Here is a 19,362-nt window from a genome sequence, read left to right as displayed (position 1 = left end):
AATTTATTTGATTTTACTATTTAAATAATTACCAATACTTGCAAAAATTAAAAAACTAAAAAATAATAATAAAAAATAAAATTTAAAAGTTTTAAAGTAAAATACTTTGAAATTTATTTAAAAAGTAATTTAAAAACTGAAATTTATTAATATCTATTAATTTAAAATCCAAAAAATTCAATTTACTAATACTTATTAAAAAAAAAAATCTTTAAAAATAAAGAAAAAATAATGACATTTAAAAAAAAGGAAAATCAAAATGATCTGTATAATAAATTACATCAGAAAATCTTTGATCAGTATTTAAGAAATTTTATAAATTAATAAAATATTAAAAAGGTAAAATTTGTTAAAATAAAATTTCAGATAATTAATATATAATTTATAATTAATTTAACTAAAATTAATACTTTTTATTCTTTTAATTTTTTGTAATTATTTTAAATAAACTTTTTTTATTTTATAAAATTTATTAATAGCTATAATTTAAAAAATAATCAGTTGAATTGGATTATTAGATGATAAAATAATTGCAAAAATTAATTTTTAAATTTTTAAATTTATTTTTTTTATTAAAATCAAATTATAATAAATTGTACAGTCAACCCTTATTATAACGAACTCTAGGTTCTAGACCTCAACTTCGCTATAAGGCTATAGTGAAGATTTTAAGAGATTTAATTGGTTAATTTGTTATAACAAGGGGAAATTTATTATAGTTGTCTGAAAAATTCACTATATCAAGGGTTCGCTATATCAAGGTTTGACTGTATTATAAATATTTAGGATTCTATTAAAACTATAATAAATTTTTATTAAAAAATCAAAAAAAAATTTTACTTTTTTAAGTAATAATAATAAAATATAAATAAATATCAAAAATCAATTACTAAATTTTACCAAATTTTCTTAGATTTAGAATATAACAAATATAATATAAATACAGTATATTTAACAATATTATTTAATAATTTTAAAAATTTTTAAAATAAAAATAATTTTTTTTTTTTTAATGATTTATATATGCTTTATTGATATTAAGTTTATATAGACCCCTACATTAATTTACTGGATTTCATGAAATTTACTTGGTAATATATACATCTGCAAATTGAATACGGCGTAATATTATGAAAATTTACGCCTGCGAAATACTCCGTAAATTTACATGACCTTCAAAAAATTACGCAACAGTAATATTTCGTAATTTCAACGCAATATTTCGTAAGTTTACGCATAATATTTCATAGAATTACAGTGTAATATTGCCATGTATGTAAATTTTACATCGTAGAATTTCTTAGATTTACGGTGCAATATTTCGAAACTTTTCGAAAGTGTAATATTTCATAATTTTACGTTGGGATTTTCAGAAGCATGCAATATTTCGAAACTAAAGTGTAATATTTCGTAATTTTACGTCGTAGGATTTTCATATATTTATTTTGTGTAATATTTCGAAACTTTTTGAAAATGTAATATTTCGTAATTTTACGTCATAAGATTTCGTAGGGTTTACGGTATAATATTTCAAAACTTTTCGCGGTATAATATTTCATAATTTTACATCGCGTAATTTCGTAGGTTTACGGTATAATATTTCGAAACTTTTCCGAAAGTATAACATTTCGTAATTTTACATCGCGAATTTCGCAGTTTACGGTACAATATTTCGAAACTTTTCCAAAATATTATTATTTCGCGAACTTTTTTCACAAATTCAAGTGATTAATATACGTAATTACAAAATAACATTTTTCACTGTAACTTACACGTAATATTTTATAAATTTATGTAATTTTTGTATTTTTATTCAAAATATAGCTACAATAAATAATTTGTATTTAAAACTATCATAATATTGCGTTCAATCTCGTCAATAGAATTTTTTTAATCTTATTTGTCGCTCATCTTCATTTATTTGACTTTCGTTCTTTGACTTTTTATTTTTCAACTTCACTTCTATTTCATCTGTGATTAATATTTTGCTATATCTGATATTATAAAATAAAAGTCATTTGGATAACATTATTTGTTAATATCAAAAGGATGTGTTGTAAAAACAAATTGTTATTAAAACTTAACCTATAAACATAATTGTAATAAAGTCATACGAACATTAACGAAATTATGAAGTACATACCTTCAGTCCTTTTACACTGCTACGTTGATAGCATGCGTTAAATTCATTTCTGCATCAACGAATATTACAAGATCAAAAATTAGACCAACAGTTATCATTATGCGTGATTATTAATATTTTTTATAAAAAAAAAAGTAAACTTACGAACATTAACGAAATTGTGAGGTACATACCTTCCACTCTCTTCTACACTATTACGTTGAAAACATGCGTTAAATTCATCTCTACATCAAACAAACATTACAAGTTCAAAAAGTTGGACCAAACAGTTGCGATTATTATTAAAAAGTCGTAAACATACGAACATTAACGAAATTAAGGAATACATACCTTCCATCCCTTCTACACTATTACGTTAGGAGCACGCGTTAACTTTATTTCTACAAGTTCAAAAGGTTAAACCAACAGTTTCAATATGCGTGATTATTAATATTTTTTATAAAAAAGACGTAAACATACGAACATTAACGAAATCGTGAAATACATACCTTCCATTCCTTCTACACTACTACGTTGAGAGCGTTAAATTCATCTCTACATCAAACAAACATTACAAGTTCAAAAAGTTGGACCAAACAGTTGTGATTATTATTAAAAAGTCGTAAACATACGAACATTAACGAAATTAAGGAATACATACCTTCTATCCCTTCTACACTATTACGTTAAGAGCACGCGTTAACTTTATTTCTATAAGTTCAAAAGTTAAACTAACAGTTTCAATATGCGTGATTATTAATATTTTTTATAAAAAAGACGTAAACATACGAACATTAACGAAATCGTGAAGTACATACCTTCCATTCCTTCTACACTACTACGTCAAACAAACAATTACAAGTTCAAAAAGTTGGACCAACAGTTGTGATTATTATTAAAAAGTCGTAAACCTACGAACATTAACAAAATTAAGGAATACATACCTTCCATCTCTTTTACACTATTACGTTGAGAGCACGCGTTAACTTTATTTCTACAAGTTCAAAAAGTTAAACCAACAGTTCATTATGCGTGATTATTAATATTTTTTATAAAAAAGACGTAAACACATTAACGAAATTACAAAGTACAAATACCTTCCATTCCTTCTACACTACTACATTGAGAGCACGCGTTAATTTTATTTTTACTTTATAAGTTCAAAAGTTAGACCAACAGTTATAATTATTAATATTGTATAAAATAGTTAAATTATGGAGTATAAATACTTTCCATACCTTTACCATTATATTGTACGCAAAACTTTCCATGAACAATTATTAATATTATGAAATAGTCGTAAACCTACGAATATTAATGAAATTATGAAATATAAATAACTTCCATACTTCTACTATATTGAAAGTACGCGTTCATTTTTCCAGCAGCTGTTGCAAAGCTTTTTCACGTATAATTTATTAATATTATAAATATTCATAAAGCCTATGAATATATATAAATACTTTCCATGATACTTCTGCTAGTCTTCTGCTACGCAAATGTACAATGAGCGGTCCTTGCAAAATAGAGCGTATAGAGAATATTAAGTTTATTTATTTAATTCGTGTTTAGCTATTTTTAGATGATCGCGTAGAACATATGTATATGCCATAATAGGTTAATTTATCAAATTTACTAGATTTATAAAATTAATTCGTAATCTGTGAGTCAAATTATATGATTTTGGTAGAGTCTAAATTAATTCTGCCTCGACTATTAAAAAAAAATTCTTGCGTGATAAATATAAAATTAAGAGAAATATGCATGACGTGTTGATAATATATACTATATAAATAATATAACAAATAACTAGAGGTTAATTTGTAACACTTTTCACAAATTTATAATTTCTTATGGTCGGTACTCGGCATCAGACTTGATAGAAATAAATTTAACTTTCCAAATATTGCAAAAGAGGAACAAAAAAATGAATTTTAACAAAATTGATAAATTTTGTGCGATCAAATTCAAAATAATTTTGTGTTTCATGGATAAAAATTCTTTTATTTGTTTAACAGTTATCAGCCAAATGAGAAAAACTCAAATTAATAAATTTTATATACAAATTAATCGCAAAAACATAAAATTCACCAGTCCTCGCCACACCAATAAAAAAATATCTTACGCATACAATAAAATTCACCTTATTATACATCATCATCTTCATCTTCAGTTTCATTTCCGCTTTCTTCTTCCTCATAGCTATTATCTTCAAAATCGGAATATCTTATACCCCGTTGACTATTTTTGTTATTTTTTTCTTTAAAGAATAATATGATTAGCCAGCGAAATGATATTTTATTAAATGCTACTACAAAATTACAAACTTACTAAAAATTTTTTAACTTTTTGTTTCATGATATTCTTTTTACACCTTATTTCGTCATGATTTGGGTTTAAAATTGTTGAGCAGATCACAAGAACATATGCAAGCTGCATTAGAATGGTCATTTTGGAGGACTTCTGTCAATAACGCTTGCTAAAACAATCGAAGAATTTTTGTCCTTAGGATTCATTTTTTTGAACAGGCCTTCAAAACAATCTTTAACTTCGGGTTTTCTCTCCCACTTTGCTACTTCAGACGGCCTGGCATTTGTGTTTATAGGTGGTAAACAGGATCCGAATATAGAAAAAATAGCCTCCCTTGATTTCGAGGACAATGTTCCTCTTACGGACCGTACTTGTTTTGTTAACTTTACAAAGAAAGTTAATACTTAATATTTTATTTTATTTTATTAAACATTTTGTTATCGAATAAGGACTTACTTGTTTATGTATATTCTCGTTGTAATACGTGATCCAATCGTCTTCAGTAAAATTAGAGAAAAAACTCTCATGGTTCAGTACTAAATATCCTTCAATCAAAATAATTAGAACGTAAATAAATAATAAAATTAAATATTTCAAAGATATTCCTACCACTATGAATGATTCTTTAACGCTTGATGACAAATTTATTTTATCAGAAAGTAAATTTTTTAATTCGGATTTAAACTCGTGTATTTCTTTACTTAAAGTATTGATTTTATTTTCAATCTTTGTTAATCGATCTACAGTCAACTCTCTTTATAGTCACACATTTGGGACAGTCCATATTTGGTGATTATAAAGAGATGTGACTATATAAAAAATTTCTTATATTTGTATATCATAATTCCGGCCAAAAATTAACATAATTTTAGCCAGAATTATACTTAAAAATTTATTGTATCGTAACTTCGCCAATATTAATCGTAGAGAGATGATCTTACCGCCATTCGATTCGTCTTGATGAGACGGTTCTAATGGTATGAAATACGTCGAAATCCAATCACTAGATTAATTTCCGAAATTAAAAAATATTAATGGTTTTTGTGTAATAACTCTGTCAATATTGATCCTAGAAAGACGATCTTACTACCATTCGATTCGTCTTGATGAGACGAATCTAATGGTATAAGATACATCGAAATCCAATCACTAGATCAATTTCCGAAATTAAAAAATATTAAATGGTTTTTAAGTAATAACTCCGTCAATATTGATCACAGAGAGATGAGCTTACCACCATTCGATTCGTCTCGATGAGGCGATTCCAACGAGCTATAAATCGTCTTTTTACAATCACTAGGTACCGAGAAATTTAGCAAAATGTTAAATGGCGCAGTAAACGTAAATCAAGAAATATTATAATGCCGATGTTTAACATTTTGTTGAATAACTCGTCAGCCAGTGATCGGAAAAGGATAAAACTACCACCATTCGATTCGTCTCAGTGAGACGATTCTAACAAGCTATGATACATCTTTGTACGATTATTAGATGCCAAGTTATTTAATATATTCTTTATATAACTGTGATTATAAACAGTTCTTTTTAATATAAGATTTTTGAGGATAGGTGTGATAGTGACTATAGATAGATTGTGACTATATAGGATAGATTTTAATAATAAAGTGTTTTGAACATTCAACTGGTGTGACTATATAGTAGAATGTGACTATAACGGGAGTGACTATAGAGGGAGTTGACTGTACCATAATTACAATAAATATTAATTACAAGATAATTTTATTAATTTCTTAAATATTTGCGAATACCTTCAATTTTTGAATTTACAAGAAGCCATCTCTTAGTCTGAAGAACGTTAACTTCGTCATTGATGGTTTCGCTGGTGTTGATGTTGGTTTTACTGTTGTTGTTTCTGCTTCGGCTTCAGCTTCTATCACTGCGCTTGTGATTCCCCGATTAGCAATTCCTCAATTTTCTTACGAGAGGATTCTCTCAATTTATTTCCTGATTCCATAATGATACTTTTGAAAAATGGGATTTCTTACAATTTAAGAAAAAAAAATATTTCTGAAGAAAAAAAATTGACCATTATTTATGAAAAAAAAAAACTCTTTAAACCAAATCAAGCAATTTTTCGTACCAGTCATTAACAGAAACTTTCGAATACTCAATAATTACATCATGCAAATTTTCGTACCAGTCATTAAGCAGAACCGCAGAAACTTTCTTAGTAATAATTATGTCAGTCAAGGAAATAAAAACAAATGCGCGTGAACATAAAGATAAATTGCATAATTACTCATTATTCTAAACCAGGAAATTTTTTCGTACAATTCGCATAATTACTCATTATTCTAAACCAGGAAATTTTTTCGTACAATTCGCATAATTACTCATTATTCTAAACCAAGCAAAAAAACTTTCTTAGTAATAATTATGTCAGTTGAGGAAATAAAAACACGCACGCGAACATAGCGATAATTTCGATTACTTACTCATTATTCTAAACCAGGCTACCAGTCATTAAAGCAGTAACGCAGTAAAACCTTCGAATATTCAATAATTATATCACTTTATATGGAAATAAATAATTACGCGTGAACATGAGTTTTTTCCTTGTTATTATTATGGATAGAACCGCATGATTTCGATACTTACTCATTATACTAAACCAAGCAATTTTTTGACAAGTCATTAAAGTAGAATCCGCAGGAACCTTGAACCTTCGAATATTTAATAATTATATCATTGTTATATCATATATGGAAATAAAACATAAACACGTGAACATGTTTTATTATTATGGATAGAAATTCGCTTTATTTCGATACTTACTCATTATACTAAACTAAGCAATTTTTCGTACAAGTCATTAAAGTAGAATTCGCAGGAACTGCAGAAACCTTTGCATACTTAGTAGTAATAATTATGTCAGTCGTATCTTACATGGAAACAATAAACATTAAAGTTTTTCTTTGTACGATAAAAAATTTATATAATTTTGAAAACATAAGCATGCATACACATTATAAAAAATCTAATGATACCACTCCTGAGTGAAATAAAATTCCAACTCATTATATATTAGTCAGGGGTTGTTTGATCAGCATTTTTTGATCACGAATTTATTAGTTGGTGTAACCGATCAGACATGAACAGTCTAACCAATAAAAATGGAACAATTTACGCATTCAACCGTAACTTTACGGAAATCCATAAAACTTACCTTATCAAAAAAGGAAAAGTAATAGTCATATTTTAGATCAGTAACGTTATACAAGATATTAGTATCGCTGTCGTTAAATATAATAAACTTTATTAAAATATGTATTTATTTACAAAATATTCATTTGTTTTATTAAACCGGATACTATATGTACGATATATTTGTATTGCTTCTATATCGAATAAAGTTATAGATTTCCGTAATTTCTAGTAAGGGACACCCATAAAGATGTGGTTGATTTTGAAATTTGAAGTCATACCACTGAATTAATGCGAGATTTAATGGAATATTTTGATTCTTAAGTTCTATTTTCGCTATTAATAAAACCTTAATTTAAAAAATCATTTTTAAATTAGCAATATTATATAAATATGTAGTATCAAATCAATTAAAAAATTACCTGCCCGTAACAAATGCCTTGATCAGAAGCGTAATCAAATAATTCATCAGAATTCATACGAACAGACACATTACTATACCAAGGCTCGCCATAATAACTGTTAGTAAGACGCATTATTGCACCATTTTCTATTATAACTGATCTGTATATTGTCACTTGTAGCTTTCATTTGCAATACTTTCGTGATCCATATACAGATTTAAACATTCCAAAAAATTGTCAAATCCAGATCTCATTTTGTGGTCTATATTAGCCTGTTCTACAAAAAAATCATGGGCATCTTTTAATAGAAATTTGAAAAGTATTGCTGTAAATTTAAATATACGAGGGATAGTAGCTGAATTTGGTAATCGATGGGTTATATTTGTTATTGATTGTCGCCGAATCTATAAAAATTAATTTTTTTTAGAAATTTAACATAGTATTGTGTATTTTATATAAATAATACTTGCTATTTTCATTATTTGAACTTCAATATTTTTTTTATTACTTAATCGGTAGGGATTCTTAACGTATTCTTTGTGAAGGCTTTCGTAAGTCTCCGTAGTGTATCCATTAACTGCACCAAATGATCAAATCGAATCAATTATATGATATGCCCACAAATGCAGTTTTGGTAATTTTAACTCCGAGGGGAACATACATTGGAGAATTTTTATGAACATTTGAGACCAATTGTTTATAGATTCCTGAAATTATAATTTTAAGTATTAGTGGACAGCGTTGTTTTATAATAATTATGTAGTACATACCCTAAATTTGGCCAAATCACTTTCTTTGAAATTTTCATATCGACTAATTGCATACATTTCATTCCAAGCTTTGTAAAGTTTTGCCAGATCTTCATTCTTTACAAAATTTTCATCATCCTCATTATTTACAAACAAATTGTCCACTACAAAAACCATTACTTTCATTAGATTGCGATACTCATTAGCTGTTAATCTGGATATTGATTGTATGCCATTTGTAAAGATCTTCAAACCGGAAAATCTTGGTATTGCGGCTAATCGATGATTTACTTCATCAACTAAAGTTTTGCCACATTGCGCCCCTAAAAGTTTTTTCGTATAATCGATTTGATAATGAAAGAGGCCTAAATCGAGATGATGCATTCTATCAGGCACTGTGGCTTGATAGATATTTATATTACTTAATATAAATTAATAAAAATAAACTCATGTTAGTGTAATGCTTGTAATGCTTACGTGATTTGGCGAAATGGCTGGATGCCTAACAAATATTATGTAAACTTACGGCAGATTCCAAAAAAAATTAGATATATTTTCAATGCAAACAGAATTTCCCGAGTTTTGATTAAAATACTGCTGCATATTAACATGAGTTCGTGGTGTTATATCATCAATTTGTAAATTAAGATCAGCAAGATTGTCTCTTGTGACTAGACAAAAATGACAAGGATGTTTCGACATTGGTGATTTGTATGTAAGACAGTACGTTGCAGCTTCCGGCCAGTCAGATATTATAGCCTGAAACTCTAGGATAAAACCAAATCATTTCGTTATTTAAAAATAGATCAATGCCATTTTTATTTAATTTTAATAAAGGGTCTAGTAACAATTCCAAAGATTTATGGAAGCATTCGCGAACAGCAATCTTAAATGTTTCAGACTTCCTTTCAGTAATATTATTAGATTTTAAGATCGGCAGATACGCTAATAATTGCTTTGCATCTTTCTTATTACGCCTCCAATTTTTAATATTACCAATAGACAAGTAAATGGGATGGAGTTGACTTTTTTATAGTGTGTCGAACATTTGTAGCGTCAGAATATAATATTAAAGATAAAAGCCTGCTGGCACCAGGTGGCGGGGATTTTTCCGCATTTTATTTGCATCTCCCAGTATTTTGTTCGCTAAACTCCTTTCGCATTATGCTTTAAGTTTATATGAAGATTAGTAAATATCCTATAATATTAAGTTGTATATTTCATACGAAAGTATAAAATAATTACCTCAACTTTCTCAAAAGTTAACGCAAAATTTTGTGATATGTCCGAAATTGACAAAATATTTTTTATACAGTTTATTAAAGACTGATGATAAAGAAAATACTCATTATTATTATAATTCATTATACTAGTTTTAGTATAATTTAAATTTGGTAGTTTCATATTATCCATATATTTGCGGCCTTGTTCAATAGATCTTGGAAGAAGTGATTTATCTAAATTTGCATGTTTATTAAAGAATTTAATTATAGCATTTTCTGTCGCATTGTTAAGTTTATGTTTCGTAACTAATGCCATTAAATCACCATATGCTTCACTTGGGTAATTAACATTAATTTCTGGTTTGAATTCTTCTTCATTCAATTCTGAATCAGAATCTTCCAAGATATTTTCAAAGACATTTTCATTTTCATCGTGGTCTATTTCTTCTATATTTTGATCAATTTCACCAACCTCTGAAATTGACATCATACTTTGAAAACTCTGATTATTTATTTCCGAGTCTGTACTTTTATTATCAGAAAGATCTTCACATGAATCTTCACGGACCATCTATAAAATTAATTATGTTAAAAAAGAAATTCAAAAAATTTTATAATTTCCTATTTTCTTTACCTCGATATCATGATTATTAGTTTTATGTTCAAATTCTTCTAATTCTTCACTATCGCTACTATCGTTATTAGGCGGAGTACAAAAATTCTTATGTTGAGTGTATGCAGACCTTGTGCTGAAGTACCTTAGACAAAAAGGGCATTTATATGACATTTTTAAGAGTATTTTATTTACTTGAATTTAAACTTTACAAATTAATTAAAAAATTATTTGCTCATTTATGTCAATTTATAAATGTTTGCATAATGGTGTAGTTAGCCGAAAAATAATTAGCCACAACATGATCCAGCTCAGGCGTAGATCATTGTGAAAAGTTTACCTCTTTTTAAATTTTTCTACGAAAAGTGGCGTATTTCGATAATCATAAAGTGAGTTTCGGGCGAAGCTATATTTCAAATTTGAAACAAGCCTCGCCTAATATAAGCCAAAATCTCTAAAATCCTATTTTTGAAACTCTATAGATCAGATCATGTTAATGGAAACATAAGCCGGTTAATCAGATCTACAAAAATTGGTTTTCTTCTGATCGATTTTAATTTTATAATAAATATAATAAACATAAGCTATTATGGATATATAACCAACCCGATCAATCAAAAATTGTGCTCAATTGTAACTGTGATCTGGTTGGTTATACATTTTTTCGGTCAATAGTTGTGCATCAAAAGACCACAAGCATTTTTCTATATATTTATCAATTAATAAGCTTAGAAAAATTTCGTTATAATCATGCACAGCTTATTATTTTATAAAATCTGAATATTTATTGCGAGATATTTCAGATCTAGAAATATAGTAGGGCTTTGCATGAAAGATTATCATTTATCTATTACTTTGTTGTAAATGTAAACGAAAACCTTATAAAATTTGAATATTTATTGCGAAATATTTCGGATCTAGAAATATTGTAGGCTTTGCATGAAAGATTGTCATTTATCTATTAACTTTAATGTAAACGAAAATCTTATAAAATTTGAATATTTATTGCGAAATATTCGGATCTAGAAATATTGTAGGGCTTTGCATGAAAGATTGTCATTTATCTATTAACTTTGTTGTAAATGTAACGAAAACCTTATATTTATTGCGATCTAGAAATATATAGGCTTTGCATGAAATTAAACTTGTTGTGTAGTCGATCATTACGCATAATGATCAAATAATTTTTTTTAACAAACAACAGTATATAGAAAGATTTACAAACAATAAAATATATAAATATGCATTGTTTCTGTTCATCTTCTGTAGGCTTGGTCCTCATCTTTTTTGTCTGCAGATTTAGTCTCTCGAGCGTCTTGCTCATTTTTCATTTCATGCCTTTTTTCTTCTACTGGATTTGCAAATGTTCCCAGATTTTTTTTTTTTTTTTTAGAAATATATGCAAGTTCATGTCTTTTCTATTTTCTTTTTCACACCCCTTAACAAAATCCTTTTCAAAAAAAAAATTTGCAACGCAATGCGAGTCCACTAACAGAAAAAAACTCATGCTATTATTTCACAGGCATCCTTCAAACTCTCCTTTATCCATTAACCAACCCCTTTCAATCTATCCGTTTAGGCTTGGTCCTCATCTTTTTTGTCTGCAGATTTAGTCTCTCGAGCGTCTTGCTCATTTTCATTTCATGCCTTTTTTCTTCTACTGGATTTGCAAATGTTCCCAGATTTTTTTTTTTTTATACCTTTTTTCTTCTACTGATCTGCAAACGTTCCCAGATTTTTTTTTTTTTAGAAATATATGCAAGTTCATGTCTTTTCTATTTCTTTTTCACACCCCTTAACAAATCCTTTCAAAAAAAAAAAAAAATTTTGCAACGCAATGCAAGTCCACTAACAGAAAAAAAACTCATGCTATTGTTTCACAGGCATCCTTCAAACTCTCCTTTATCCATTAACCAACCCCTTTCTTTTCTCTCTCAATTCATCCGTTAAACTCCTTTCTTCTCTTCTATCCGTTAAATTTCTCTTTTTTTCATTTTTTCAATCATGGACAAAAATAATAATAATAAAAAAAAAAACACTGAAACAGTCGAGCATGTACGAAACGGAGTAAAACCGACGAATCTTCTGATGAATTAATTAATGGTCGGTTAAATTATATATTTTTGAAAAATAAAAATAATTATTACTAATATATTATTATTTATATTATTTATATTCTACTGTTATAAAGAAGTTTTAACGAAAATATTGCGCCAGAATACAAAAATTTTATCCAAACTGGATATAATTATTTAAGTAGAAGAATCAGTCGATAAAAATAATGATAGTAATCAAGGGGATGAAGAATATATAAAGGTAAGACCCAAAAATACAAATATTTACGTAAATCATGGTTGAACATTTAGTAGTAATTCCTCATTAAATCATTATATTCTTGATTATAGAAAATAATCAAAGAAGTTGCTAAAAAGTTACTTGAAGCTTCAATATATCCTACCCCCGATGAACTTTGAGAGTTCACTAATAATTATATGAATGAAAACTACGATGATTTTATTAAACGGTTTAAAAGATATGATAAATGGATTATATTTTATGAAAAAAACATTGCTTCTCCCGTAAGTTTTGAGAAATTACGATTTTACATTAATTTATTGAAATTTAAATTTAAAATCTTTTCTTTAACTTCTAGTTAAACATCGTAGTGCCCGGGGTTCTTTAGCTTCTAAAGTGAAAGACATAATGTATGTCGTTTTTAAAGAATTTAACCTTCCCACAATCACTGCCGTAAACACGGCATTAATAGAAAGCGAAATAAGAAAATGGAAAGGGAGCCCAGCCGTGAAAAATTGTTACGGTAATTTATTCAAAAAAATCAAGAATCCGGATCTGGAGACATATATGTCGAGAATCCTCCAAATACTTAAAGGCAAAAATCAATTATCTAATATGCAAATTGCATATGCAATAAGTATTTGTGAAATTATTTTAAATCCGAAAAATTTACATATTCAGGTTACAGAATCTGTCATAAAACCCGTTTTAACGAAGAATTTGGTAAGCATTAGAAATTTGAATAAATAGTAATATTTAAAAACTAATTTTGTTTTACTTCTTAGAAAAAAATTACAAGTAAGGATAATTATTCATATTCCGATAATGACGAAATAGAAGCTTCCCAAGAAGCTGAAGAGACAAACAAAGGAGTTGATGAAGCAGCAGAAGTTGATGAAGCAGAAGAAGTAGCTGACGAAGCAGAAGAAGTATTACAAGAAGAGGAAGAAAACGAGATAAGAGAAGAAGACGAGGAGGAAGGCGGAAGAATTTATATAAGTAGTACGGATGAAGAGACAAAAGAAAGAATGAGGCGATTAAAAAAACAATATAAAAAATAAAATAATAATTGACTACGCATATATTTTTTATATTTTAATATCCCCCCATATATTTTAATATCCCATTTATTTTAATAAAGGAGATAATTTTCAAGTCAATAAATAAATACATGTTCGGGTAAAATATATTTGATCATTATGTAGTTGGCCACTTTATTTTGTGTAAATGTGAAATATTACAATTGTAATAAATAAGAATGATTATTTTAGAAACTTGAATTACCAGATGAGATAAGTTACGTAGCGTAATATAAGTTATTGAATTTATTACAGAATATTTCGACCGTAACGCTTCAAAATAGCCCTGTTCATTTCCGGTCGATTGCATTTTTCGGTGTACAACGCAACCATTTTCTGAACTTTTAGCCCGTTTTGAATACCAAAAACAACCAACCAAAATTAGATAATTTCTGTTTACGTGATATTTAAGAAAAAGACATAAGTTATAATTTCCTTTTTAATCCTAACAAAATCAGTTACAGGAAATACAAGGAGTTTGAACTAAATTTCAATCTAAAGCAGTTCAATTTGCGATCGAAAATATAAAATTTTATTGGATAATTTTTGTACAACAAAATCCGACCGAAAAATGTACCCGACCGGAAATGAACAGGGCTAATATTTACGATCACATATTATTACGGAATATTTTGACCGTAATGCTTCGAAACATTTACGATCACGTATTATTACGGAATATTTCGATCGTAATGCTTCGAACAATTGCGATATCGTAATTCTACGGAATATTTTAATCGTAATGCTTCGGAACATTTTCGATCACGTATTATTACAGAATATTTCAATTGTAATGCTTCGGAACAATTGCGATATCATATTATTATGGAATATTTCGATTGTAATGCTTCGGAACATTTTCAATCACGTATTATTACGGAATATTTCGATCGTAATGCTTCAGAACATTTACGATCACGTATTATTACGGAATATTTCGATCGTAATGCTTTGGAACATTTATGATCACGTATTATTACGAAATATTTTGATCGTAATATTTCGAAACATTTACGATCATGTATTATTATGGAATATTTCGATCGTAATGTTTCGAAACATTTGCGATCACATATTATTATGGAATATTTTGATCGTAATGCTTCGGAACATTTTGATCACGTATTATTACGGAATATTTTGATCGTAATGCTTCGGAACAATTGCGATATCATATTATTACGGAATATTTCGATCGTAATGCTTCAGAACATTTTCGATCACGTATTATTACGGAATATTTCAATTGTAATGCTTCGGAACATTTACGATCACGTATTATTACAGAATATTTTGATCGTAATGCTTCGGAACATTTATGATCACATATTATTATGGAATATTTCAATCGTAATGTTTCGAAACATTTACGATCACGTATTATTACGGAATATTTCGATCGTAATGTTTTGAAACATTTGCGATCACGTATTATTACGGAATATTTTGACCGTAATGCTTCGGAATATTTACGATCACGTATTATTATGGAATATTTCAATCATAATGCTTCAGAACATTTACGATCACGTATTATTACAGAATATTTCGATCGTAATGTTTCGAAACATTTACGATCACGTATTATTACGGAATATTTCGATCGTAATGTTTCGAAACATTTGCGATCACGTATTATTATGGAATATTTTGACCGTAATGCTTCGGAACATTTACGATCACGTATTATTATGGAATATTTCGATCGTAATGCTTCAGAACATTTACGATCACGTATTATTATGGAATATTTCGATCGTAATATTTCAAAACATTTATGATCACGTATTATTATGGAATATTTCGATCGTAATGTTTCGAAACATTTGCGATCACGTATTATTACGGAATATTTTCCGAATCCGTAACGATCAAATTTACGATCACGTATTATTTCGGAATATTTCGATCATAATACTTCGGAACATTTACGATCCCGTATTATTTCAGAATATTTCGATCGTAAAATTACGTAGATTTACAGAAATCCATAAATCTACGGAACATTATGCCGTAAATGTACGTAATTTTACAAAAATCCGTAAACTTACGGAACATTATGCCGTGTTTAAATTCCTGATGTAGTAAAATTGATGATTTTTGAGTTGCATAAAAATTTATGAGTTCGCAATAAAATTTGGCCAAATTTTTTTTATTTGAAAGCCAATTGATTATAGTTTTTAAAAATATAGTAATCAGAAATATTCTATTTTAAAATGCAAAGAAATATTTATTTGTAAAGTAATAGACGAAATAATTTTATATGTAAAAATGAAAAAAACATATAGAAAAATTATTGCTTATACTTTGCAATGAGAAAATTTTTTTATATTTTAAAAATTTTTCTTTTTTGTTTTAATATTTAATAATTATAATTGATTGGCTTTTTAAAAAAAAAATTCTGGCTGAATTTTATTAAAAATTCATAAACTTTTATACAGCATAAAAATCATCAATTTTACTATATATTACTAGTAAGTAAATTTCATGAAATCCGGTAAATTAATGTAAGGGTCTGTATACCATATAAATATAATATAAAAATTTCCTTTTTTAAAATTTTATATAATGTATTTTTCCATTTTTGATAAAAAAAAAAATTGCCTTTTTTGGATTATAATATTACTCAAATATTTAAAAAGAAAATTTTAGTAAAATTATAAAATTTGCCTAAAATTATAAAAATAATAAATAGGATTTCTTATATTAAAATTTTTTTTTAAAATACATAGTAAAGATGAAATTAAGGAAAGTATGACAAATTGTATATTATTAAAAAATTATATGATACTAGTAAAATTGCTAGAAATATTAAAGGATTTTAACAAATTAGCAAATACTGAAATAGCAAAACTTTGCTAAAACTATATAAAAGTCTTATTAAAAGTTAGCAAAATTCTAGAAAAAATGAAATTTAATAAAATAAGATCCCATTTATTACTTACTAAGTTATATTACTGATAGAAATTTTACTTTCATATAAAATCTTATCTTGGAATTTGCTTAAATTCTATTGGTTAATTAACTAAAAAGAAAAAAAATTATAACAATATAACATAAAATTTTCTTTTATACTGTAATAAAATCTTTAAAAAGTTTTATATGTAAACTTTACTTTAAACCATAGGGTGACCTATTTTAATAGTAGGTAGGATTCTGATAAAACTTATTATAAATACTAAAACTACTAAAACTTTACTGAAACTATAATAAAATTATATTAAAATTTTAGAAAAACTAATCATAAAATTTGGAGAGATTTAGCTATTTAGGCAAGCAATTTTAAAATACTAATAAAATTACTTCTAGTGATTTATAATAATTTTATAATTTTTTATTTTTTATTTTTATTTTTATTTTTTTTCCACAGCGCATTTGCAGTTTTATTAAAGTAAAAAAATAAAAAAAATATATACAAAGTAAAATTTCCTAATAACTACTCTAATATAATTAAACTACAAACCACTCGTCATACCGGTAGTACCCCACATGTGCACTGTCGAGTGATCGTTTGACTCTGTAGGTAGACTTCATTTAGTAATGGGTCATGTTAGCCATAAAGGCCCTATCTTCAATGTCTGGTGATTACGGGACCCAATAATTTTTTATTTAATATATTAAATAAATTAATTGAGTTAATTAAAAGGTAATTTATATAGTTAAATAGTAATCAAATATATATTATAAAATTTTTTTTTTGAAAAAAAATTAACTTAAAATCAGTTAAATAAAAAAAAATATCTTAAATTAATTAAAATAAAATAATCAAATTTAATTATTTAATCTTATTTTTTTTAAATTTTTTTAAGAATTAAAGATATTAATCATAATGTTTAATACAAAAAGTATAAATTGTAATAGATTCTATATATAAAATCTATTCAAAATTTGCCAGATTTTTCAAAAGATTTTTGAAAAATCTGGTAAAATTTTTTAAATCTTAAATAATTTTGGACATTTTACTGCAGATTTCAGTATTTTTTAGAAGATTTCCAGAATTTTTCTAAAAACTTTTTGTACATTGAATAGATTGCAACTTATTAAAATATATATAGCAATAGAGTTATAATTAATTAAAATAATTAATATTAATATTTTTATTAAAAATGGATTAGATTTAGATTTTTAAGAATACAAAAAGTAAGGTTGCTGGAAAAACTAGGGGGTTTTGCAAAATGCTGAAATGGTGAAACTTTGCTAAAACTACAGTATATAAAAGTCTTATTAAAAAGTTGGCAAAATTCTAGAGAAAAGTGAAACCTGATGAAACCTATTATAAATGCTGAAACTGCTAAAACCTTGCCGAAACTATAATAAAACTATTGTAAAATTTTGGAAAAACTAAACGTAGAATTTTGGAGAGGTTTAGGCAGACAACCTTAACAAAAAGTATAGAAATTTAATATATTTCTTTTTTTTTTATTTTTTTACTTTATTTTTATTTTTTTAAAAATAGTTTCTTTTAAAATAATGATTTTGATGAACTTTTATTATTTACTTTATTCTTATTTTTTTCTTCTTTTAAAATAGTGATTTTAAAGGACTTCTAGAAATATTAGAAGTTGTAAAAGGTTAGTTATTTTTATTTTTTATTTTACTTATTTTATTTTTATTTTTTATTGAAATAGTAATTTAGTAGACTTTTAAGAATGTAAAAAGTTGTAGAATTCTGAATATTTCTTATCTAATTCAGTAATAAATATATATAGTAATTAAATTTTTAACTTACAATAACTATCTTTTTGAAAAGGATAAATTACTTGATCCAAATTAACTTAAATTAAGTTAAATATTAATTTATATTCAGATTTGATTTAATTTATCCCTTAAACAGTAAGACACTGCAGGCAAATTTGCCTGCAATTTTATCAAAAATTCAGTTTTCATCTAATTTTATGAAAAACGAAGTTATTTTAATAAAATTTTTTTTTTGCAAAGAGCTTAAATCTTAATTTATATGACAAAAATTATTATTTGTTAATTTCATATTATAAAATTGAAGATTAACTATTGGTCAAAAGTTGTATTTTTTAGATGACAAAAAATTTTTGCATTCAACTTTGACGATCTCATTGAAATTTAATTATGGTTATAATAAAGCTTAATAGAATATATAAATTTTGCTATGAGGAACAACTTTTATTATTATGATTTTTAATGTTTAGAACTGGCAATTTGACTTTACATAGAACCCTAAAAAAAGAATTATTTTTGTGAACTTGTAAAAAAATGCATAAAGTTAAATTTTATCATCTCTATTTTGTTCATTAGGATTTGAAGTTTCATAATAAAAATAAATAAGTATATTAAAATGCTTTGTAATGAAGCAGAATATTATGGTAAAGAAAATTAATTTATTATATAAAATTTCTGATGTTATTTTTTCAAGGTTAATTTGTGTC

The 19,362-nt window shown here is 26.3% G+C and overlaps 3 protein-coding genes across 3 annotated transcripts; 1 reads left to right on the top strand and 2 right to left on the bottom strand.

Annotated features, from left to right (window-relative positions):
• Positions 1–4,269: 4,269 nt before the first annotated feature.
• Positions 4,270–4,573, bottom strand: OCT59_007448 (uncharacterized protein; the record flags this gene model as incomplete). Its single annotated transcript, XM_066148763.1, has 2 exons — positions 4,270–4,382; positions 4,450–4,573. 2 exons carry the CDS (start codon positions 4,571–4,573, stop codon positions 4,270–4,272), a joined length of 237 nt encoding a protein of 78 aa, XP_065998708.1.
• A 3,190-nt stretch (positions 4,574–7,763) lies between these two features.
• Positions 7,764–8,133, bottom strand: OCT59_007447 (uncharacterized protein; the record flags this gene model as incomplete). Its single annotated transcript, XM_066148758.1, has 2 exons — positions 7,764–7,946; positions 8,020–8,133. 2 exons carry the CDS (start codon positions 8,131–8,133, stop codon positions 7,764–7,766), a joined length of 297 nt encoding a protein of 98 aa, XP_065998707.1.
• A 5,156-nt stretch (positions 8,134–13,289) lies between these two features.
• Positions 13,290–13,942, top strand: OCT59_007446 (uncharacterized protein; the record flags this gene model as incomplete). The annotated part of the gene is made up of 2 exons (XM_066148747.1): positions 13,290–13,604; positions 13,667–13,942. The coding sequence occupies 2 exons, from the start codon at positions 13,290–13,292 to the stop codon at positions 13,940–13,942; spliced, it is 591 nt and encodes a 196-aa protein (XP_065998706.1).
• Positions 13,943–19,362: the final 5,420 nt, after the last annotated feature.

Source organism: Rhizophagus irregularis, chromosome 15 (genome assembly GCF_026210795.1).
Source record: "Rhizophagus irregularis chromosome 15, complete sequence".
NCBI lineage: Eukaryota > Fungi > Glomeromycota > Glomeromycetes > Glomerales > Glomeraceae > Rhizophagus > Rhizophagus irregularis.
Note: the sequence above shows the minus strand (reverse complement) of the source record. Positions and strands in the feature narration are given on the sequence as shown.